The sequence below is a fragment of the Lemur catta genome, chromosome 2, assembly GCF_020740605.2.
Source record: "Lemur catta isolate mLemCat1 chromosome 2, mLemCat1.pri, whole genome shotgun sequence".
NCBI classification, from domain to species: Eukaryota; Metazoa; Chordata; class Mammalia; order Primates; family Lemuridae; genus Lemur; species Lemur catta.
This window is the reverse complement of record NC_059129.1, coordinates 46,195,162-46,219,687: the sequence shown is the minus strand read 5'-3', so window position 1 is coordinate 46,219,687 and position 24,526 is coordinate 46,195,162. Positions and strand designations below refer to the sequence as shown.

Genomic DNA, 24,526 nt, shown 5'->3' with positions numbered 1-24,526 from the left:
CTGGTTTCTGGAGGGTGCTGGAGAAGCGGTAATTTTCATTATCATGGTGATTTCTCCTGTCCCTGAACCCCACCCCTCACATTTCACAGCCCCACCCTTCCCTGTGCTCATGACCTGTGGACAGACCCTTTCTGTCCCTGGGAACACAGGGAAACGCCAGGGAGGTTTGGAATCTTTGGCTGCACCTTCCTGCCAACCCCCACTTTCTGAGGAAACCAGGTGGCATGGGGCGGGGCAGGAAGGATGGGGAGGGCTGCTGTCCCCATCCCCACCCTCTTTCCTAATGGAGTCCTGAACTGCAGGCCCGCTGCAGGCCCCAGGCCAACCGGCAAAAGATGAATCTCCTAATATATATGAGCAGTGCCAGGCTCGGGGCTAAGCCCGCGGAGACTCAGCTCAAGGTCTCTTATGGGGACCCCCATAAGCACCTGCTGCTGCCCCCTGGTGGTGGCTGAAACCACAGACTCCCCTCCCTTCCCTCCCCCAAAACCCTCCACAAGGAAGCTGGGAGAAGTGGCAGCCTCTGGAGGCCTGACCTCAGCAAGCAGAATTTGTCCGTAGCATCCACTTGGTTTTACTGCCCTTTTTCCTGAGGGTCATAAGAAGCCCCAGGTCTGCAGGGACATCTGAGGTCATCTGATCCAACCTCCATGTGATAAATATCCATCCTCTGCTTAAATGCCTGCGTGTAGTCTCCTAAACAGCTCTAACAGTTCTTCCTCGCATCTGATAACTCCTCCCACTGCCATCTTCTCACCCCGCCCACCCCTCGTCCATCCACCCACGAGTCCCCACGCCCTCCCCCAAATGTGTTACAACTTAACCACATAAACTGTTAGGAATATGTTTTCTCTTTCTCAGGGAATCTGTTGTTTTATTTATCTACTTATTCATTCATTCATTTAGAGACAGGGTCTCGCTCTGTTGCCCAGGCTGGAGTGCAGTGGTGTCATCATAGCTCACTGCAGCCTCAAAGTCCTGGGCTCAAGTGATCCTCCTGCCTCAGCCTCCCGAGTAGCTGGGACTACAGGTGCACACCACCACGCCCGGCTAAGGAATCTGCTATTTTAAACTAGCAGCTCCAGGGAGAGGGCAATGGTGAACTCAAAAGAGGGTAGAGCTTCTGATATGGGGGGATGGGCTTTGAAGGCAGGTAGCCCTGAGTATGAACTTTGGAGCCCAGCTAGGGCAAGAAACTTAACCAGGTCTTCAATTTTCTGCTTTTCTCGTCTGTAAAACGGGAGTAGATCTGGAAAATGCACATTCACATATAACTCCATGGGCTCCGGTTCTCTACCTGGCCCTGTCCTAAAATGCAGGTGGGCTATGGTTCTTACTGCTCCGAGAGAGGGGGTGGAAACGGGGGGAGGGTAACACTGGGTGGGGAACTATTGGCCCATGAAGCTACCCTGTGATATTTAAGCCAGAATGGATGACAGCCACCAGGGGACAGTACACTGCAGCTGGGACTGGGACAGAATGGGATCGTGCACCTGATCTCAGTCAGGTATTCTCTGCTGGCTAGCAATGCATGCGGGCTGGCCCTGCTGGGGGGGTTTTGTTTTGTTTTGTTTTTATGCAACCTGTGTTTTTCTCAATGTTGTGGGACCTTCTTGCTGCATAATAAGGGGGGAGGCTCAGTTATGAGGAGGGCTGCGGTAAGGAACACGGCATGTACGGAAGGTGCCTGGTGCGTTGTAGGCAATCAGAAACGGTGGCCTTGTAGACCCTGTGGCCACATTCAACATGGGGCCAGGCCTGCCATGGGCTGTCCCCCCCAGAGGTCACTGCATTTCTAACTAGCTCCCCAGGTGAGGATTCTTGGGCAGAGAAAAGTTTGAGATTCTGTCCTGGGCCTCTCTCATGTGAGAGCTGACATTTGGCCACTAGTCCGCCGTCAGCAGGTACCCTGGCCTGACACAAAGACATGTGTCACTGCATCTTTGCCCCTACGTGGGTCTACCCTCCTTTCCCTCAGCCTGCTTCTCTGTAGCTCTACACGAAGTTCCGTGCCCCATGATCCAGATGCGCTTAGGAAGGGGAGGCTTTCTGCTTTAGGCCATCGCTTGCAGGAGCCCCTGAGTTAGACATTATCAAACATTTACTTATAATAAAAACAACAGTAACAACTTCTATTTATCGAGTACTCACTAGGTGCCAGATATTACTCTAAGAGCTTGACGTGCATTAACTCAACTAATCCTGACAGCCACTCTAGGAAGTTGGCACTGCTGTTGTCCTTATGCAAATGAGGATTTGGGGACTCAGAGGGGTCAAATGATTTGCCCAAGCTCATACACCTAACAAGTGGCAGAGCTGGGATTTGAACTCAGGCACCTGCTTTCCTAACTTACCACACTCTACAGACACATTCTGTGGAAAATATTCAACTTGCCCAAGGTGACTTCCGGCCAGAGCATGGCCGCCCGGCCTGGAGCTAGTCATGGGCAAATCCAGCCTAGGGACCCTGCAGTGGCCTGCCCACGGCCGCGTGGGTGGAGACTTGCTTGTTTTCACCATCAACTAGCACTGGCACCTAAATTGCAGGGTGCTTTGTTGATGAGGCACATTATAAGCTAATCAGATCAATGCAGAAAAAGCAAATTACCTGTAATTAGAGACGATTAGTGAAATAGTAAGATTATGCCCATATAAAATGATGTCTAATGCAGGGCCCATGGCCCAGGCAGGACCTGCAGCTTCCTCAGGGGTGGCTTGCTCTGGGCCTGCTCCGGCTTGTTGGCCCTGGCCCCGGGTCTCCCCTTGCTCCCTGCGGCCCTCCCCAGCGGGGACCTTACCCACGGTGGCTGTCAGCCCAGTGGCAAAGGAGTTTTGGTGTAGCAGGTGCAGGAAAGATGTCTTGCCCACGTTGGAGTCTCCCAGGAAGATGACATGGAAGAGGTAATCAGGGTCAGCCTGAGGCTTGCTGGCCATGGGGTCCTCCAGGGAAGGGGTCAGCCCAGCCTCCCTGGAGCCTGTCCCAGGATCTACAGGCTCGCTTTCTGCCCTTGGCTCCCTGGATTGCGGAGGGCCTTGTTGTTCCATGTGAGCAGCCATGGGTGGGGGCCTGGCTTGGGCTTCCAGCTCATCCACAGTAGGGGGGGCCTGTGTGGGCTCCTGGGGTCCTGCTCCAGCGCCAGGCGGAGCCCCCATGGGGGAGAGGGGAGGAGAGCCCCTTGGAGGTGATGGTTTCCCAGGAGCAGAGGCTTCTGGTTCTGCCCGAGCCTGTGGCGTGCCAGACAGGAGAGGAACAGGCAGTGCATCTGGCTGGGGCAGCTCTGAATGTCCAGTTTCCAGGCCACGAGCCTCAGCTGACAGCTCTGAACCGAGGTCTGGCCCACCTCCATCCGCTCGTTTTCCTTCCTCGGCCTTGGGTTTCTGGTGCAGGCTGTGGTCGGGGCGGGCAGGCAGCCCACCTGGCCCAAGGACCTGGCCAGGGGCTTCTCTCAGCCCCTCAGGATGGACCTCCTGCACAGCGGGGCCCGGCTTGCCCCGCTCCAGCCCCTCTGTGGGGGCCTGACCCGCAGACTCCAGGCCCCGGGAGGGCCCAGCTGGCTCCAGTGTGAGGGCTGTGGCTCCCAGGGCCCCGGGTTGTGGCTCAGAGCTGGGGGCAGGCAGGTGGTGATGGAGGGCCTCTGTCTGCCTGGGCAGCTTGGCTGGGACAGGCCCAGGCCCGGGGCCCTTGTCGTCTGCGTCTGAGGCCTGGAACTGTGTGCTGGGCCCAGCTCGGGCCTGGGGAAGGGGAGAGTCCGCATGGGGAGGGGGCTCATCTTCCAAAGGAACGAGCACTTTCAGCGCAGCTGCCACCAGGCTTCCTGACGCCCCTGCCGGAGCTCCCGGGAGACCCCGGCGGAAGCGGCCCTCGGGTCTGGGCCCTGGCTCCTTGCCGGGGTCTGGGCTGTGAGAGTCCTCTGCAGGCTGCTCCAGGTTGATGACCGGTCCTTCTGGGTCCACTCCTTTCCCATCCGTGGTGCTGGAAGGCACCCCAGAGGGGCTCCTTGGAGCCCCACCCAGATCTGAAGATGGCTCCTGACCAAACAGCAAGGTGTGCGGCTCCGAGATGGAGATCTGCCTGACCACACGGGCTGTCTGGGGGCCTGGGGCGGCTCTCGGGGTGGGGGGCGGGCTCCAGGACAGCTGCAGGGCTCCGTGTGGGGGACTGTGGAAGCTGCTCAGGAGCTGGCCCCAGTCCTCGTGGTCCCCAAACAGCCTGGGCAGGGGAACCTCCTCAGGGGACATGGCCTGAAGGTCTGGGGCCGGTTCGCCTGCTCTGGAGACACTAGAAAGGAAGCAGGGAAGTCAGGGGAGGGGCAGGTAGGGGTGTCACACCCGTCCCGCCCGTATGCCCCACCATCCACTGCTTGCCTGCAGCTGGCCCTCCTCCCAGACCTTGCTCGGGCAGTCCTCTCACCTGGCGCACGCACCCCACTGCTCCCCCTCACCCAATCCTGCTCATCCTCAAGGCCCACCTGAAGCCTCACCTCCTCCAGGAAGCCTTCCTTGAGCCTTCTGGCCCATCCCACTCCTCTGAGCTGTAACAAGTAGAGTGAGCGCCTGCCAGGGATGCACACTGCACTAGGCCCTGCGTGCATGTGTGTACTCGTGCACACACATGTGCATGTTCTAACTCCAGCCCTGTGGTACTGGACACAGGTCTTTCCCTTTTCTGTGCCTCAGCTTCCTTATCTGAGAAATGGGCATGATAATCCCAGCTTGGCAGAGTTGCCGTGAGGTTTAAGGAGAGAGCAGGTGTGGGCACTGCGTGCTAACCAGAGCCCTGGGGAACAAAGAGCCCCATGCCCCTCTCCCAGCCAGCCCCCGTATCCATGCCAGTCCAGGGATGGCAGCCACTTGCCTCGTCTCTTCTTCCATCTGCCAGGACACTCGGCCCCTGGCAGCATTTAGGTGCTTCCTGGTCACCTGCAGCTGTCCCCGCACCTCCTCTAGCTGCCCGGCTAGGTCGCGCTCGGCCTCCCGAAGCTGCCGGTTCTCCGAGCTGGCCTCCTGGTGTGTGCTGCTGAGGCGGCGCAGCTGGGCCTCCAGCTGCAGGGTGTGGGGGGTGAGGAGGGGAGAAGCCTCCCACGGCCACCGTGGGACACAGATACCCGCTCCCCCTGGCTCCCGGGGACCCAGCTCAAACCAGGATTAGGAGGGGGTGGTCGCCCTCATCAGCCTAACTGGCTCCACTACCTCCCACCCAGGAGAGACATCTGAAATGTTGGGGCAGGAAGGAGAGAGAGATTGTGCGAGAAACATAAACTGCCAGCACCACAGGGCCGGAAACCTACATCAGATCACACCCTTCTCTGCGCAAAGCCCTGCACTGCCTGCTGGTCCCTGAGCCCCTTCTGGTCTGCAGGGAGCTCCCGATCCAACAGTGAATCCTATGACTCAGAGCAGGAGAGCTGCGTGACAAGCGGAGTGGAAGGCAAAGTTCTCACGATGGCCCCAGGGCCCTGCACAGCCTCCCCTGCAGCCCCTGCGCCTCCCACTGTGGCTGTGACCTCCTTTCCCACTGCTGTCCCTCCCTCAGCCTGTTCCCGCCACGGGTCTGCTTGTCATTCCTCCAACGCTCACAGCACACGCCCACCCCAGGGCCTTTGCACTTGCTGTGCCTCAGCCCGGAATGCCCTTGCCCCTGACATGTCACGGCTCACCTCCCACCTCTTCCGGTCTTTATTCCAGTGTCATCTCAGCCAGGCCTTCCTGGACTCCCTGATCAACCCATGTCAGCTACCATCCAAGACCCCCAACCCTTCCTCTCCCCTCCCTGTTTTACTTTATTCTCCCTAGCACTTGTCACTATCTCATATGATATATGTGTGTGTGTACATATATACAATTATTTATTTTTTCATGTTATGTATTTTACTTATGCGTTTCATCACCCATCTCCCAGACTGGTGGTAACTGTGTGGGCAGGGGTGTGTCTATCATTTTCCTCAGAATCTAGAGCGGTGCCTGGATCTGAGTAGGGGCTTGCTAAGCAGTTGTGGGGGGGAAAAAATGAATGGTCTGGGGGGAGGAGCTTCACGTCCACAGGGACAGGACCACATGGCCCCATGTGGAAAGCCCAGTCTCCTCTCTTGGCAGAAGGGGCCCTGCCTCAATTTCCAAGGCACGGCTGCTGCAGAGGCCCCTGGGAAATCAGCTCTGGTGAGGAGGGGGAGACCTGGTGGCAGTGGGGAAGGCGCTGGGGACCTAGTCCAGGACTGAAGGGGTGCTGGTTGCCCTGGTTACAACGGAGGGTGGTTTTAGTAAAGTGTCTGCAAGTTGAGGCAGGAAGAGACAGCCGGGCGGTCTCAGACCCAAAGACAGCCACAGTTCCAACCAGAGGTAACTACAGGCTACGAGACCGGCCGAGAGCGGCCGCTTCGGGGCAGCAGGTAACCCGACCCTGCGCGGGAAGCCGGGTCAGACTCAGAGACAAGAGCAACTGTGTGTATAAAGCACCTACTGTACGTGCCGGCACTGTCTTAGGCCCTCTAATTGTCACAGCAGCCTTCTAATAGAGAGTTCTGATCTCCATTTCTCTCATGAGGAAACCAAGTCTCAACAATGTTAAAAACCTGTGCAAGGTCGCTCAGCTGACAATGGAGATGAGACCTGAACACCAGATTCCCCGCCACCAAGCCTCTCTACATTGGGACCGCGTGTTTGCCCATCCTGAAGCGCTTTCCCATTTACTACCTCATTTGACACAACCCACCTGGAAGATGCAGAGGATGTGGCCATCCCCATTTTACAGATGGAGAAACTGAGGCCGGGACAAGCCAAGTTATTTCCTCAGGTTCACATGGCTCTTGAACCGAGCATCAGGGATTTACACCTGACCTTCTGACTCACAGCCTAGTGCTCGCGCCGCATTACCTGGCCTCGTCTCAGAAAAGGGCCCAGGACACCTCTCTCCCAGACGGCCCAGGGAACCCTGAGGGCTGGGTGGGGGCTTCAGGCTGACCTATCCAGCTGCGACCAGAGAGCCTGGTGCTGCGCTGGGAGGTGGACGGCAGAGTCTGGCAGCCTCAGAAGGGGGCTCCCGGGAGGCCCCAACACTCACCTCCATCTGGCCCTCTGCCAGCCGCTGCACCTCGCGCTCCTTGGCCTCCAGCACCTCCTGCATCTGGGAGTTGAGGGCCAGGCCCCGGGAGTCGCTCTGTGGAGTAGACGGGCTCAGCCCTGCCCTGCAGTCTGGCCAGCTCTCCCCACACTCCACCTCCACCCAGGCCCGGGGTGCAGGGGCCGGGAAGTCCCAGCAAGGAGGGTTCTCTGGATGGCCACCCCAGCCTGGGCCTCGATTGTGGCAACAAGGACACTGAGCCCCAGAGAGTGGAAGGACCAGCTCTGGGAGATAGCAAGACTCAGCAGAGATGGGAAGGGGGCGCAGGCTGGATGCTGCCCACCCGTCTCCCTGGGCAACAGGAGCTGCTCGGGGAAGGGAGAGGGTCCACCCCAGCAGCCCCCTGCCGTTCCACACTGGCCAGTCACAAACCGCACTATGTAGCTGGCAGAGCCGTCCCGGGCAGGGGCTGGGGGGAGAGCCAGGCTGCCGGGGGAGCCCACCTCGGCCTGCAGCTGCTGCTTCTCCCGGCGGATCTGCTGCTCCATCTCCTCGTAGAGCTGCTGGACCTCGTGGTGGTGGTCAGAGTCACGCCTGGAAGCGGGAAGGCGGGGCCAGGCAGCCGATTAGCACCTCTGGGACTCTGCTGCTGGCAGCGGTGATCAGGGCTTGGGTTTGGAGTCCATCCTACAGCTCACCTCACCCTGCCTGCGGTCACTGACCCCTGTCCCCCTGAAAACAGCCATCCCAGTAACAACCCCATGACCCACATGACTTTGACACTGGTCCCCTTATCCCACCGTGCTGACTCCTGTAACCATTACCAGTTACCTTGGCCCTGTCACATGGTCTCCATCGCCTCATCACTCTGTCCCCACTTCCTCTGCCACCATCCCCCCGCCCCCATAACTCAGACCCCCTCGTAGGGCTGCGTCCTTGCCCACACCAGGGTTGCCATGTGCATTGCAGTCTAGCAGTCTACGTGAGTGGCACCACAGTGGCCCTGCACCAAGACACACCTGCCATTTGACTCCTGCTAAAGGACCAACTCTCTCCACCCCAGTAGGTCCCCTGAGCCACCTCTTTCTCCAGCTCAGAGCTGCCCCATCCGTCCCCCAGGCCCTGCCGTAGACCCCCGGCTCCTTCTGGAGCTGGGGAAATTCAATTCAGATCCAACCGAAATGTGAGGAGCACCTACTATGGGCCAAGCACTGGGGACAAGGCCCCACTCACTTCCGCAGGGTCTGCTCCAGAGCCTCCTTGTCGGCCTGTGCCTCCTGCAGGCGGCCGGTCATCTTGGCCAGGAAGCCCGCCAGGTTGCCTGCCAGCTGGGGCTCCTCCTGCCGCAGCGTCCCCCACAGCTGCCAGATCTCCGTCTGCCTGGCGGGGGTGAGGGGGGGCCTGAGATGAGATGTGAGGCGGGAGCAAGAAGCAGGGGGAGCCCCACTGCTCAGTTTCAGCGGCAGCACTCCAAGAGACTTTGGCACCTGGGCCACAAAATCCACTGACTGAGTTGCACAAGGTGCAACTCAAATGCCACCTCCTCCAGGAACTGTTCCCAGATGTGCCCTCTCCCTGCTTGATCCCCCACACCATTTTATCCGTCTACGATTGAGGGATGAACGGTGGGGAGAGGGTGCAGGGCCTCCATCTGCCTTCTCTCTTCCCCCACTCTGAAGCCGTGTGACCTTGAGCAAGTCCCATGCCCCCTCTGGGCTCATTTGTGAGCTGGGGAGGCGGATACCTACCTGGCAAGGTCACTGGGGAATGAGAGACACGCCCTCGGCAAACGCTGCTTTCACATGCTTGTAATGAAGTCATGAAGACAGACGCCAGAGGGCCAGCCCAGGCCAAGCTGCCAAGTGGGTAAATGGCTCCCCGCCTGCCTGCCCCACCAGACCGCACCCCAAGTCCCGCCCTGCCTGCCTTACGACACCTGGCCCCACCCTCCGAGAGCCAAACGTGAGGCATCTTGTCCTCACAGAGCACTTCCGGTGGGGGGTGGCGAGCAAACCTGGGCGGAGGGGCAGGCTGACCCCATTGCTGGCTCTAGCAGACCCCAGTGGGGCTGGGGGACATGGAGGGGGCATTTTTCAGGCAGGGCTCCCCTTCTCTGAGCATGAGTGAACCCCATAAGCCCAGAGCCTGAGACGGAACCCTCCTGTCTCCAAACCTATTCATCCCAGGGCACTGCCATGCCTGAAATCACCCCACTGTGGGAGCCTCTTTTTGAGTTAAGAACAGCACCTTCAGGGACCCTAGTGGTTTTAAGAATTTGAGTCCCCTTAGGAGGCTGCTAGCCCAACTGGGCAATCCTTCTGGGGAGCCACACTACGGGGCAGGACAAGGGAGGGAGGGCGGGGGCTGGAAGGGCTCTGGGCAAGCAGGCGTCCTCTGCACAGGGGTTTAATCCCACAACAGCGTTTATGCTCATTCTGCAGCCATGGAAACAGAGGTCAGGCCACTCGCTGGCAGTCACGCAGCCAGCCAGTGGTGAAGCCGGGATCTGTACCTGGCTCTATCTGGTGGCCTGCCCGCTTGGCACCCTGTCCAGGAGAGCCTCTCCCCGCAACACACCGCAGTGGCCTTACTCGGGAAGTTGGGGGCTGGCCCCCTGCTGCTCCACGAAGGCAAGGAATGCCTCCTTCTCCTCGGCGCCAGCCTCCTCCAGCGCTGGGAAGCTGGTGGCAGCAGACACCCGCTTAGAGGGCAATGGCTTCCTTCTGCGGAGCCTCTGGGTGCTCGAGCTGGAGTCAAAGATGTTTCCTGTGGGACAGACGGGAACACAGTGCAGGTGGGCCCAGGCCTTGACCTCCCATCAGCCCTGCTCCAGCCCTTGGGGAAGCAGTTAGACCTGTGCCAATCACAGTTATGCAGGGCCACCGTCATACATTGCTCGCCATCAACCTCAGGAGTCTACTCAAGGTAGACACGGCGCCCATTTGACACAGTGGCATCTGAGGCCCAGAGATGCCCAAGGACTTGCCGGAAGTCACACAGCAGCTGCATGGTGCTCAACAGAGTCTTCATGTACTCAAAGGATACTTATTGAGCATCTATTATGTGCTGGTGACAAAATTAGCCAAAATCCCTGTCCTTGTGGAACAGAAGTTCTAGTGAGGGTTGGAAAGGATCTTTCTTTCTTTCTCTTTCTCTTCCTTTCTTTTAAGCAAATTTGCTAAGTGAACTAAAGGAATAAAGGGTAATTTCCATTGAGAGAATGGGAGGATCCACTCTAGATAGGATGGCCAGGAGTGTCCCAAGGAGGGGACACTGGAACCGAGATGTGACTAACAAGGAACATGCCATGTGGATTTCCAGAGAGTGCAGACCAGGCAGAGAGAACGGCACAGGCAAAGGCCCTGACGTGGGAGCCAAGTCGGCAAGACGGAAGGTTTGAGTGGCCCTGAGGGAGCCCACGGGGTTGGCAGGCCTGGGCAGTGCAGGCCCCAGGAAGGGGGTTAGAGTTTGCTCCACAGGCACAGCGAAGCCCCAGGAGTGGTGGGCATGATTGGAGTCAGACGCGAACTGGTCCTCTGGGGCCGCGTAGACAGCAATGTTCCCTCTGCACCCCACCTGCCATTCCAGGCCCTAATTCCTCCTGCCCTCCCTCAGCTTCTCAATCACCAGAACTGGAGCAGCCACCTCCCGGGGTGGCGCCAACCTGTAAATGCAGATCCCTGGCCTCCCCCTCTGCCATCCTCCAAACTTCTGGAGACTCAACTGACCCGAGACCCTGGATGGCTTTGTGGACGCTGAAAGCTGAGCTGTGTCTTGCAGGAGCTCTGCAAGGACACCACACCTTCCATTCCCTGGGCCAGTTCTTCCTTCCTTGTAAGGACCCGCGGAGTATGGACCCTGCAGCCGCGGGCTCTCTGAGTCCTGTCAGCCTGCGTTCAGGGGGAGGTGTTCAACCTCTTGCTTAAGAGAAGACTTTTGTTGGGAGAAGACAAGGGAAGAGTCAGAAAACAAGCCTGGAGGCCTCTCTGGAGGAGGCCGATTCTCAGGGAAGTGCCCTGAACTGCTTTTGTGGATGTAGTGAAGGTCCCCTGGCTGGGAAAGAGGTCGCCTTTCCTGACAACCCAGCCTGGCCCATACAGGAGGTCCCCAGAGGCACTCCCAGGACAGACATACTGAGTCCAGAGCTGAATTCTTCAAGGGAGAGACGCCCCTTCTGCTCCACATCCACCCAGTTGAAGATCATCTCCGGCTCCTCCTCGCTGCCCAGGAAGCTGAACTTGGCCACCTGGAAGGAAGGGGTGAGATGGGTGGATGTTCCCACTGGGGAAGGCTCCGGGCCACCCTCTAAAAAGGAGAGATGTTTGTCTTCAGCCACCCCCACCTCCCTTCTCCCCAGTTTCAGAGTCCCCCAGTAACTGGACCCAGGGCCTACCCTGAGGCTCCCCAACCCCATCCAAGGCAACCCTCTCAGCAGAGCCCTGAACTGGCTCCAAACCTTTTCCCTTTCTCCATCTAAAATAGAAACTTATCTGTCCTGGGTCCCTTCCCTTTAGGACCTTGATAAAGGACAGCAGCCAGTCCTTCCCACAATGTGCTCATCAGTGTCTAAAAATTATCTGAAGCTTGAAAATAAGTCTAAAAGGTGGACAGCACATCCTTCCAGCATTATACCGGGGCCAAGGCCACCCAGGCATCTTCTAGACTATAGGAATGTACTCGGCTCATCTCATGGGACTGATTCCAGACTAAATAAAGTCACACGTTAAACTAGATTTTGTCCAGGAGAGATGTAAATAATTTTTGTCTGATAGAACAGATAACTCCAAAGATTATTAGCTTGTTGGACATTAACCAGCTTTTAAACATCTAACTCAGCAATCTGGCCTGGTTTAGTGGCTCATGTCTGTAATTCTAGTACTTTGGGAGGCCAAGGCAGGAGGATCGCTTGAGCCCAGGACTTCAAGACCAGCCTGGACAACACAGTGAGACCCCATCTCTTCAAGAAATAGAAAAATTAGGCAGGCGTGGTGGTGTGCACCTGTAGTCCCAGCTACTTGGGAGGCTGAGGCAGGAGGATGGCTGGAGCCCAGGAGTTGGAGGCTGCAGTGAGCTATGATGAAGCCACTGCACTCTAGCCTGGGCAATAAAGTCAGACCATGTCTCAAAAAAAAAAAAAAAGAAAAATTTTGAAAATCCAACTCATTGATCTTTTTACATGCTCTTTGGCCCATTCATAACATCCCTCATCAGTTAATAAGTTAAATAAAATCTTCCATATGTGTTCACTTTATATTTGCCTATAGGTCATTACTTAACGTTTTTGAAAATTACCCTTTAACAGTTGTGGAGGGTCCTTGCAGACCGCCACAGACTCCCCCGGCAGAGCCTGCATTGCCGCACAAGTGCACGTCATGGGCTCCTTGAGCCCAGGCACGTTTCTTGGCTCTAGAGGGAATCCCAAGTGTGATACAACTTTGAGTTGGTTAATTCTCTGTTTCTCTAGGTTTTTTTCCTTGTAGCTGATTTTTTGCTTTTATTTTGGGTTGTACATGACTGATGAGTTATTCCTCACCGGTGGCAGCAACGATAGGGAATTTGACTTTGTGGTCGGCTTGGTGATCTCTGTGGGATGTATCATAGAGACCTAGTGCCTGTTGTCTGAGAGATAAGAGAAAATCTGGTTTGCTACCCTTGTTGTTATTGTTGTTGCTTACTGGTTTGTTTTTCCATCTGTGACCTCAAATTGGTTAAGAATTTCATACCCACTGGGAGGGAGGATAGCGCTCTGAGATCTAGACTGGTGAGTTTTTGTGCTTCTGTGTTTAATTTTGACCTGGGGCTAAAATAGTAGAAATAAAGCCAGACAGTCTCTGTGTGTCTGTATGTCTGTAATAGAAAGGACTTTAACTCTTATTGTGAGTGTGAAATATTTTGGTACAGCTGGAAAGTATTAATAACTCAGGCTAATATGTCTCTTAAAAGATTACTGTGTTGATTGGTTTATAGAGACAAATTAGTGCTTATATAAATCTCATGTTGCTCAAAATAACAAAAAATAAAGAAACTGAAATTCTAGTGCTTTAAATGTGCTAGACTTAAAAAAAAAAAATCTTTCTGGCTGGAAGTGGTGGCTCATGCCTGTAATCCCAGCACTTTTGGAGGCTGAGGAGGTGGGAGGATTGCTTGAGTCCAGGAGTTCGAGACCAGCCTGGGTAACATGGTGAGACCCCATCTCTACAAAAAATTTAAAAAATTAGCCGGGAGTGGCAGTACGCGCCTGTAGTCCGAGCTACTCAGGAGGCCGAGATGGGAAGATCACTTGAGCCCTAGAGTTGGAGGCTGCAGTGAGCTATGATCATGCCACTGCAGCCTGGGAGACAGAGCAAGATCGTGTCTAAAAAAAAAAAATCTTTCTTACAAAAATTGCTAGCTCAGAAATTTTTTAAAGAGCCAGGTTCATATAATTAAGGTGACTCTTCAGACAAATTAGACTAGTTTAATAATTTTTACTTACAAAACATAAATATTAGTTTATTAAGTATGAAATGTCTGATTTCCTTAATTATTAATACTGTTTGACAGTTGATATCTCTGACATTTCATTTTGACACTTCTTGTTTTATGTTTGTTGTGAAGGTACATCCTCAGTCTTTTAAATGCACATTTTGGCTTGTGATTATCTTTCAAATTTTTTTACAGCAATTTTTGTGAAACCACAGATAAATCAAAAATTCATGTTATTTTTGAATATGAGTTTCCTAGGAACTCATATTCAATGCAGTGAAGACAGCTCAAAATATCAATGAAGTGTTTGGGAAGGATGTGGCTAATGAACACACAGTACTTTGATGGTTTGAGAAGTTCCGTTCTGGTGATTTTAATCTTGAAAATGAGCCACGTGGTTGACCTGAGACCAAGGTGGATAATGATGAGCTGAAAGCTGTAGTGGAAGCAAATCTGTCTCATCCTACATGTGGATTAGCAGCAAGGCTTGACATTACTATTCCAATAACACTGGACCATTTGAAATAGACCGGCAAGGTACAGAAGCTGGATAGATGGGTTCCTCATGAATTAAATGAGTGTGTCAGCAGAGAAATCATCTCGAAGCTTGCCTTTCTTTGCTGTCACGACATAAAGGCAAACCATTTCTACACTGTATTGTTACGTGTGATGAAAAATGGATTCTTTTTGACAATCACAAGCATTTGGCACAATTGCTGGACAAAGATGAAGTGCTGAAACACAGTTCAAAACTGAATATTCATCAAAAAAAAAAGCTATTGGTGTGTGTTTGGTGGTCCAGCGCTGGTATTATCCACTACAGCTTCATGAAACCTGGTCAATCAATGACAGCAGATGTCTGTCTGCTGCAACCAATTGGACAAAATGATGAGCATGGTTGTAATTAAGCAGCCAAGATTGGTCAAAAGAGACAGGCCAATCCTCTTGCAAGACAGCACTTGATTGCATGTCACACAAACAATGCTGCTCAAACTATAGAGGCTGGAAACTCTCTGTCACCCACCGTATTGGCCAGACCCTGCCCCAACTGACTACCACTTCTTCCAGGCTTTGGACCACTTCATGCAAGGAAAAATATTCAATTCTCAACAAGCTGTAGAAAAAGCCTTTCACCCCCCGTGATTTCATCACCACTCGCTCTCCAAGCTTCTTCGTTGTTGGCATGAACAAACTACCATTAAGATGGCAAAACTGTGTCAACAATTTAGGTGCATACTTTGATTAATTGTACTGCTTCTTGTTTGAGATATAATAAACTACACTTTTGATTCAAAATCCGACATTTCATATTTAATGACCTAATAGCTATCTATGTTTTATGTGTTTTATGTTAAGTATAAGCTTACATTTTATTTTTTATAAGATTTGCATTTGTTTTTTGTGAGGAAATTAATCTGAATTTTCTGTACTTCTCATTTTGGCTTCCTGATCAAATAAGCTAACATTATCCTTACGTATGTTCAAGATTATAAAAATGTCAGTTTGTGTTCTATTAAATTGACTCATTATTCCAACAAATAAATTTTCTATCAACAGTAATTATATTTTATAGTGTGTCACCTTAAACACAATTTCCAAGATCCTTAGATAATTTTAAAACCTGAGTTAATTCATAAATAATTTTTGGCTACCTGGATAATTTTTAAGAAAAATTCAATACTGAAACATTGATTCTAAGCAAAATTTTAAGTTTATGTCTTTTCACTGCTTATTCACACATTAATAAGTGAATTCATTTTTTCCACTTTAAAAAGTTGTGCCGGGAAAGCAGGGACTCAGATGTTCGCACACCCACATTCTCAGCAGCCTTGCCCACAACAGCCCAGAGATGAAAGCAGCCCGAGTGTTCCTTGATGGAGGGACGGACGAAAAAATGGGATGCATACGTATGATGGGCTATTATTTAGTCTTACAAAAGAGGGAAATTCTGACGCATGCCACAGCATGGATGCAACTTGAGGACATTCTGTTGAAGAAATAAGCCAGTCACAAAAAGACAAATACTGTATGATTCCACCTATAATGAGGTATCTAGAGTGGTCAAATCTATAGCGACAGAAAATAGAACAGGGGTTACCAAGAGAAGGGGAGAAGGAGGAATGGGAGTTGTTTAATGGCCATGGAGTTTCAGTTTGGGAAGATGGAAAAAGTTCTGGAGATGGATGGGGGAGATGGTTGTACAACATCGTGAATGTACTTAATGCCACTAAACTGTACACTTAAAAATAACTAAAATGATAAATTTTATGTTATGCATATTTGACCACTATTTTTTTCTAAAAAGTTGTGTTAGGGATATGTGCGGCTGTAGAAAGTGGTACTGTCTGTATTTGGGAGCTTTGCTATTGATAGTCTGCTAAAATGCTTGCATAAGACAGTTCTCAATTATTTTCCCTCAGTTCTTTCTGTGAAAACACTTAATTACCTTGGCTACAGTTATAATCACTACAGATGTTTGAGACCTTACTTGGAGCTATAGTGACAGAGAACACAACTGTGTCTGCAAGGAAAATGGGGAGTGGTTTTGTCTGACAGTATTTGGTCATCCTAGAACATGAAAAAGGATGAAAGACAAAACTTAAATGGATACAGAATGTTACAGAGGGTTTACTGGAAGGAAATTTTATTTGCCTTGATTTATATTAATAATACCTGAGTCTGAAAATAAACTATGAAATATATTAACATTTTGCCAAATTTGTCTCAGTTTTAATGGGTTTAACAATAAAAAATAAAAAATAAATAAAAACTCATAAAACCTTTACTGCCACATGTTCCATTAAAGCAAAAACTAGAATTTGGCTTCATCTCAACTAAAATAATAAATTGGTTTTAGAGCTCTTAGCAAGAGTTAAAAGAGGTTACTATTTCTCTTCTAATTACATGGCACTAAAGGAACAGATGAAGGAAATCTAGTCGTGGTTATTTGTTGGAATATGGTGGCTATTACTTTTTATTGTGCTACTTTAACAGATCTGTGAGGAAGTTCTTCCTCTGTCTTCTTAAACTGTTTCTAATCCTCAGTTTAGCAGATTATACTTTTGTAAACTGAAATTAAACATTTTAAATGGAATCTGAATCTCACTGACTCCCCTCTTCATGATTCAGAAACCAACAGTTTTTTTTTCAAGTTGTTGTCTTTTATCTTAAAAGAGAAAGGAAGTGTTAACCTAAATGATGGTGAATTTTGTTGAGATAAAATAAGGCACCATATTGGTTGGAGGGAGATACCATATAGCAGAGTCATACTGTCTGGGGTTAACTTTATCACCTTTCTCCCACTTTTTAAAAAAAAAAATTATTTCCAAATATTATGAGGAGAAAACAATACTTTTACTGAATCTCCTTACTTTCCATGGCAATATATTAATAGTTATTTTTATAGATTCAATAGAATCTATCCTCCATTTTTCCAGGCTATAACTCGATAAATCAATTGTGCAACCAAGGCCTTACCCGGAGTGCTGTTTTATGGAATGATTCTCATTTAATCGGGTGTGACAAGCCCTCTGTAAGGAACACCCACGGAGCCAGTGCCTGCAAGGTCCTGCCAGGACGCTGGCCTGGAACCCTGTGGAAAGGAAGGCTGCCTCCTGGCAGAAGAGGGGCTTTAGAAAAATTGGGGACCTGAAGAACAGAGGAAGCCACTCAAATTTACAGGCACTGCAGGTGACATCTAGTGGAGAGAGTGTCTTGGGCTTGGTTTTCTAGCCTTAGGATAGAAGTAGGATGACCACCTTGCCCCAGTTTGCCCAGGACTCTCCCAGTTTTAGGACTCAAAGTGCCACATCCCAAGTGCCCTTCAGTCCTGGGAAAATGGGGACAGTTAGTCACTCAATAGAAGACCAAACTACAGAGGTTTTAAAAATCCAGTCTAAGATTCCATATGAAAACCTCTGGGCAGAAGCTAAAATGGCTCGATACTGTGAAGGTCTCCCTTTGTAGAGCAAAGTCAAGGAGGCCCCTGTGTTTAATTTACACCCTCGCTGCACCTATGGAAATAACCAAGCCCAACCTAATGAGACCAGCCTTTTATCCATCAAGAAAAAGCTGCGAAGATTACTTATGATCACAGGAAAATTATCTGAACCTTGGAAACAAGGCAAAAAGTTAGACAGTACATTCTTTCAATATTACACGGAGGCAAAGACCACCCAAGCATTGTCTAGACTAGAGAGATGGACTTACTTCATCTCATTATTTTACCTTTAATTAAAAGCCCCAGACTTACTGAAGTTACTTGTTAACTTGTAGATTTTTATCCAGGAGACATGAAAATAATTTTTGTCTAGTAGACCAGAACAGATAGCCCCAAAGATTTATGGACTGTTGGACATTAGCCATTTTTTAAATTGAATTCAGCAATCTTATCCTAACACTTTTCTGTCAAATTGCCTATAAATATCCTAGTTTCTCAAATGCTCTTTGAATCAGTCATAATATCTTACTGGTTCCCTCATTCATTATTAATAGTAATTCATTAAATGAGACCTTTGATAAGTATCGATTTTATATTAAGATTTACTGAGAAGTCTTTATTTTCTTTTTCTTTTTTTCTTGAGACCGAGTCTCTCTCTGTCACCAGTGGCATCATCATAGCTCTCTGCAGCCTCAAATTCCAGGGCTGAAGAAATGCTCCTGCCTCAGCCTCCTGAGTAGCTGGGACTACAGGCACATGCCACCATGGATGGCTAATTTTTCTATTTTTTTGGAGACACAGGATCTCACTATGTTGCTGCCCAAGCTGGTCTCAAACTCCTGGCCTCAAGCGATCCTGCCGCCTCAGCCTCCCAAAGTTCTGGGATTATAGGCGTGAGCCACTGTGCCTGGACTCATTTTTTAAAATTTTTGAAAATTATGTTTTAACATCACCTATTCACACCTTGTTGTGGCCCTGAGGGATGGACTATAGGGTCGGATGGATGAGGAAAGGACAAAGTCTAGAGCATAGAGCAGCATCTGGGGGAGACAGCAGGCCCAGGGGGCTCCAGCAACCTACATGGGCCCCTTTGCAGTGATGGGGAGAAACCAAAGAAAAATTGGTCTAGGACACAGCCTAAGACTCCTTTTTGGAACACACAACCATGGCTGATGTTCCGTTTCATTGAAGTTTGCAATCATCAACAGGGTTTGATTCTAGGGCTCTGATTGCTCCCCAAGATAAACTTCTCTGCTCAATGATTCTATAATTCTATATCATTTGCATATTATTTCTTTGGTTTAAAGTCCCTTCCTTTGTTAAAATGCAAATGTTTCTGCAAGAAGGTAACAGGCAAAGCCTTATCAGTCATTTTCACATTAGTATAAATAAATTCCTAGCCTCTTCTGAGAGCAAATTTTAGATGAGAGAAAGGGAAAACAATAGGCAAGCACTGCCTTCCTGGGGTGGGAAGTCTCAGGAGCCTGCAGAAAAGGAATTTAGGGCGTCAGATGGGGCTCTTAGGCTCACCGCCATGTCCTCACGGGTGACAAAGCCCCTCTCCTTGGCACCACAGTCCTGGAAGAAGCCCTGCAGTTCTGCAGCTGCCTGAGAGGACCAGGACTCTGGCTCGGGGGCCACAGGGGCATCTTGGCCATCAGCTGCCTCTCTTATCTGCCGCCGCCGGCTGGAGCCCAGCCTCCGGCCTTTTCGAGACACTTGCTGTCCACTCTCCATGGTGTGTTGGCCCTGGGGACAGAGAATAAGAGAGGGGGCACTGAGCTGCTGAACAGTCGAACCCTCTAATAGCTCAAACCCCTCCCACGGCTCCCCATCGCCCCTGGGAGAAATCCCCCATGGCGGACGAAGCCCTGCCTGACGATCCCGCCAGGTCTCTGACCTCATCTCCCACCCACGATGGCCTCTAGCACGTCCCACTCGGGGCCTTTGCCCATCCTAAGGTCCCCTGCCTGGACACCCTTCCCCACAGCTGCCCACATGCCCTAATCTCCTGCAGGTCTCTGCCCAGCGATCAAAAGTCTCATTGTCTTATACAAGGTAGCAGGAGAAAAAAGAAAAAGAAGTCTCTGACCATTACACAAAATAGCCCCCATGCAGAATATGTGCTGTTTTTTTGATCTGGAGGGTAGTGACACAGACTTCTCCAGGACTGTGCTGTCCCAAGGGCCAGAAGCAGCTTCCTGAGCCGTCTCCGCTGCTGCTTTGGCTCATTGGCCCACATCTTGGCTGTGTCAGAAGGACCGTCCTGGCCTGCTGGGAGGGGATCCCTCCACCAGCACCTCCTCCCTCTCCGAGCCTGCCTCTCCTCCAGCCTCTTCTGTCCCCAGCACCGTCTCTCTGCTCCCTCCCACCGCAGGGAATCAGTTCCTCCCTCAGGCAGCACTAAGGGTCCTGCCCGATGTGCCTCCTGCTTCATCCTCCCCACCTCTGTGCCCTTGCAGCTGACCAACCCACTCGAACCACTGGAGACCCTGGAATGCCCGACCCCCCACCTTTGCTCCCTTGGCCCCAAACTCCCCAGCTCTGGCACCCCTGGCCCAGCTAACACCTTTTCCTTCGTCACCCTAGCACCTGCCTTCCCTGCTGTCACCCCTGCACTCAAGCTGGGTCCAGTGCCCCCTTGTCTGTGACCCTGCTGTGGTTTAAATGTGTCTCCCAAAGGTCATGTGTTAGAAACTTTGTCCCCAGTGAGGCAGGGTTGGGAGGCGGGCTGAATGGGAGGCCTTTGTGTCGTGGGGCCCCCCCTCGTGAGTGGATTACTGCTACTGCGGGCATACGAGGGTTCCTCACAAAAGGATCAGTTCAGCCCCCTCTTGCTCTGTGGTGCTCCCTCTCGCCCTTCCGCCTTTCTTCGCGGGATGACGCAGCAAGAAGGCCCCTGCCAGATGATAGCCCCTCTATCTGGGACTCCCCGGCCTCCAGAACTGTGAGGAAATAAACTTCTGTCCTGTATCCATTGCCCGCTCCGCGGTGCTCTGTTACCGCAGCACAAGGCGGGCTAAGGCCCCAAGACGTCTCGGGCTCCACCGGGGGATGCCTCTGTGTGCCGTGGTCCACGCTGCTCCCCAGCCCCTTCGCACACAGTAGGTGCTCAAGTAAGGGTTGTCAGATTCCTTAATTGGGGCCCTTCATCTGTCGCTGAAGGTTGGGTGAGGCCCCCAGGGCAAGGAAAAGGGAGGCTGGGTCTGGAAGGGGTGGAGCCCGGGCCTGCCCTTGGGGGAGGAAGTCTGGGGCACATAAAACTGTACGAGGGAAGGACCTGCCTTCCAGAGGGTCAGCTCAGCTGCCCGCAGGTGGTGGTGGGACTTGTGCAAGTTGTAAAGGAGGCAGGTAGGATTTGCAAGCAGGGAAAGGCATGTGTGAAGGAACAGAGCAAGGCTGTGCCTGTCAGAGGGAGGACACGCCCCTCGGGCTTTCTCTGCTGGGGCCAAAGGCCACAGACAGGCCGAGGGGGGCGGCCAGAGGGCTATGCTTCAGGCGGCAGGCTCATTCCAAGAGGGCTGGCTTCCCTGGCCTGGCCTCCCCTTGGGCAACTTTCCTCCCACAAGCTGCACAGGACTTGAATGAAGCAATTCCTCACCCTGGGGAGGCCCCGACTTCAAAGTGAAGTGGAGTCAGTTGCTCTCTCTCTCTCTCTCTCTCACCCCCTTCAAAGTCTGTTTCAGATACAGTTTTAAGATCATAAATTTAAAACTGCAGTGATGTGCTGGAGTCAGATACGAGGGGCTCGTGAGAGCCAGTTGTGCACGTCTCTTCCTCACTCAGTGGCTGGCAGGGTGTTTACACCACGGGAATCAGTGCATGTGTGTAGAGAAAGAGCGTGTGGATGGGGGAAATGTTAGCCATCAGTGCAATTCATTTTACTGTTTGCTCAACTCTTCTGAAGATTTGAAAGTCTTCCAGATAAAAAACAGGGAGGAAAGAAGCCAAGAATGAGATTTTAGGGATTTGAATAGGGAAGTCCCCATGCTAATCTAACCGTCCTGCACCCAGTGTCTTCCACCGCCAACTCAGCCCCACATTGCCCCATAGAAACAATGGCCAGGTAGGCACCGCTCCTTGGGCCACATCTGTCCACACCGAGAAAGCCACCGTCCATCTCCATTCACCGTCCCCCTAAGAGGGGAGCCCCCTTCCTCCATGACCCTGTGATGCTTCAGCGGCTAATGGGGCTTGGCCTGGCAGCTCCAGGCTTGTGTGTTACAATCAAAGAAAGACTCACTGAGCCTCAGCACCGAAAGGAGGTAAGTCCCACTCTCCCAACCTAGAGATGTGGGAAAGGAGGCCCAAGAGGGTAAGTGACTTCCCAGTGCTCTGAAGTCAGACAGACCTCTGCCTCTCCCACCTCTGCTACTCATGAGCTGTGCAACCTTGGGAAAGTCACTTGATGTCTCTGTGCCTGTTTCCTCACTGGAAATATGGGATAATATCTACCGCACAGGGTTGCTATGAAGATTAGACAAGATAAAGTCAATGGGAAGTCACACCACTTCCCATTCCCCAGCATGGCCCACCTCCATTTCTGACTTTACTTTTTCCTAGCATTTCCCAGAATCAAGTCTTTTCCTCATTTATCTTATAAATTTTCCATCTGTTGTTACTAAAACATAAGCCTCCTGTGAGTAGGGAGTTTCCTCTTTTATTCACCGCTCTACCCCAAATGCTTGGAGCAGTGCTTGGCCTATAGCCAGTGCTCAGCAAGTATTTGTTGAATGTATGATCCATGTAAAGCACTTACAACTGTGCTTGGCATACAGTGACCACTGGGTAAAGGCAGCAGTGACAACAGTGGTGATGACATTGATGAGGGTGAAATTCTATTTAAGCCACATAAAAGCTGGGTTCCGTACAGATACAATTTATCCCCATTTTACAGATGAGGAAACTGAGGGAGGCTCCAAGAGGCAGAGTGACCTGCCCAAGCCATGATGCAGTAGTAGAGCCGGCACCAGATCTTACTCTCCTGGTTGGCTGGGGATGGACGTGCCCAAGACCACTTCCTGGGGAGGCAGCTCCTCAGTGGGCAGAAGGCCCCTCTGGGGATCACAAACGCCCTGTGGGGAGGGACAAGAGCTTTGGAGCAGGGCGGACGTGGGCAGGCCTTGCTCACGTGGTGAGACCCAGTCACGGGACTTGGAAACTCAGAGCAGTTTCTCGTGTACTTCCGGACGCAGATAACATGCGCAAGGCAGCAAGATAAGATTCCCAGTGCAGAAGCCTCCAGAACTGAAGCGCCGGGGAAAGAGCCCACTGTGGGAGGCCGGAGCCGAGTCTGCCAGGCTGCCAGAGGGACAGAAGTTAGAGAGTCCTGCAATACGTTTCCTGCAGCCACATCCTGGGACGCGGGGCGCTCTTGACAGGCTTTCAGGGGGTTCCCAGCCAAGCTGCACCTCTGCAGCCCCTTTCCAGCACCTTCCAGACACCCGCCCTGCCCCCACCCTGCCAGGGGCCTCAGCATCTGCCCTCTCGGCCAGTCAACGCTTCTCTCCCAGGAGGGACACTCAGTGGTCTCCTTATCTGTCAACAGGTGCCCTACAGCCAGCACTGCCGCAAAGTCGGTCACTCGTCACCATCAGTCAGAATGGTACACTCCACCGCTCACGTTCTGATCAGTCACAGCAGCCGTCATGGTGTTGCAGCACACCCTAAAGACCGTCTGTGCCCCCTTCTTGGCCACTCCGAGACAGCAGGGACATCCTTCAAAGTGCGAATGCGCACGTGCGAACGAGCACTGGGACTCCCTCCCCGCCGGCCTCGGTCACCGCGCAGGGCCCTCTGTGGCCACTCGGAGCGACGCCCTCAGAGCCAGCCAGCAGGGCACCCAGTGCCCCTCTCCCCGCCACATTCCCCTCCGTGTGTCGTCGTACCTCACGCCCTTAACAGTCGGAGACCCCTCGCGGCTGGGAACACCCACCCAGCCCCTCGGCGCTGCTACCTGTCCCCACATTCCTCGCCTAAGAAATCACACGCAGTCTGAAGCCGGGAGGGCGTCCCTCCCCAGGCGTCTGCAGGGACCGCGCCCCACGGGGACCGGGTCAGCAGAACAGGCGGGAGCCCAGGAGGAAGGATGGGCGGGGGCACCTGCAGGGCCTCCCCGTCTCCTTCCCTCTCTCGCTGGAGGGGCTGGGAGCGGGGCCTGCCCTGCCTGCCGCTGCCGTCACTAATAGCCACAGTAGCTGAACAAAAATTGCCGAAGTTGGTGGGCCTGAGAGACCACCTAGTGCCTTGTTCTAGTCTACTTATCCTCCCTCCTCCCCTCACTGATAGAGAAACTGAGGCTCTGGGAAGCCAGGGGACTTGCCCAAGGTCACGTGGCCTTTGAAGGGTAGTAATCCCCAGTCTCCGGCCCAAGTGCCCTTCCTTGCCCTGCTCTAAACCATGCACAGGGCTCCGAGTGCATGGGAAAGAGGGCTTGTCCCTTGCAGCCGTGTCACAGGAGCTAGGCAGGGACCACAGCTCCCTCCACCCTCATCCTCCAAAGTAAAAGAAGTGTTGCAACTCTGGGTGAGTCCCACCTCTCAAAGGCTCCCAGTCGAACACGCAGCCCCACACTCCTGGACCTGGTAATGAGGTGACCGCTGCCCTGCGGAGCCTGCGAGCTTTGGGACTGTTAACAGTCTTGTCTCTTGCTTAATCACCCTTTCCGTTCCCCAGCGAGCCAATCTCCTGTGCTCATCTAGGGGACTTCCTGTGGAAGCAGCCACTGGCTGTCCTTTCACAATCTTGCCTGGTACCTTTGCCCTGATATCTTGGAACTGGAAGATGCTGGGGCTGGCAGGGGGCCCTTCTAAGCAGAGCTTCCGAAGGGTGAGGTAGACTGCTCAAGGTCACCCAGCCCTTATTGGCACAGCCAGAACTTGGGCCTGAGTCTCTGGTCCCAGCTAGCAGGTTGATAAGCATGGCTCTGGCTAACACTGGGCAGAAGCAATGCTCTTTGAACCTTAGGGGAGGCTTATATCTAAATTACCTTTTAGGGAAGAGTCTAACCTGATACCAAAATATATTGTAGAGCTACAACCATCAGAACAGTGTGGTACTGGAAC

General features: G+C 52.3%; 1 protein-coding gene across 1 annotated transcript in view; it reads right to left on the bottom strand.

Moving 5' to 3' along the window:
• The window catches only part of RAB44 (RAB44, member RAS oncogene family), a 30,236-nt gene extending 6,138 nt beyond the window's left edge, over positions 1 to 24,098 (bottom strand). Inside the window, exons 1-9 of the mRNA XM_045543618.1 lie at positions 23,999 to 24,098; positions 18,993 to 19,211; positions 11,192 to 11,303; positions 9,649 to 9,823; positions 8,291 to 8,437; positions 7,561 to 7,651; positions 7,058 to 7,153; positions 4,856 to 5,043; positions 2,799 to 4,279 (exon numbers count right to left, since the gene is read on the bottom strand). Coding sequence (XP_045399574.1) covers positions 2,799 to 4,279; positions 4,856 to 5,043; positions 7,058 to 7,153; positions 7,561 to 7,651; positions 8,291 to 8,437; positions 9,649 to 9,823; positions 11,192 to 11,303; positions 18,993 to 19,199 — 2,497 coding nt within the window. The 5' untranslated portion in view covers positions 19,200 to 19,211; positions 23,999 to 24,098. The remainder of the gene's footprint in view (positions 1 to 2,798; positions 4,280 to 4,855; positions 5,044 to 7,057; positions 7,154 to 7,560; positions 7,652 to 8,290; positions 8,438 to 9,648; positions 9,824 to 11,191; positions 11,304 to 18,992; positions 19,212 to 23,998) is intronic.
• Positions 24,099 to 24,526: the final 428 nt, after the last annotated feature.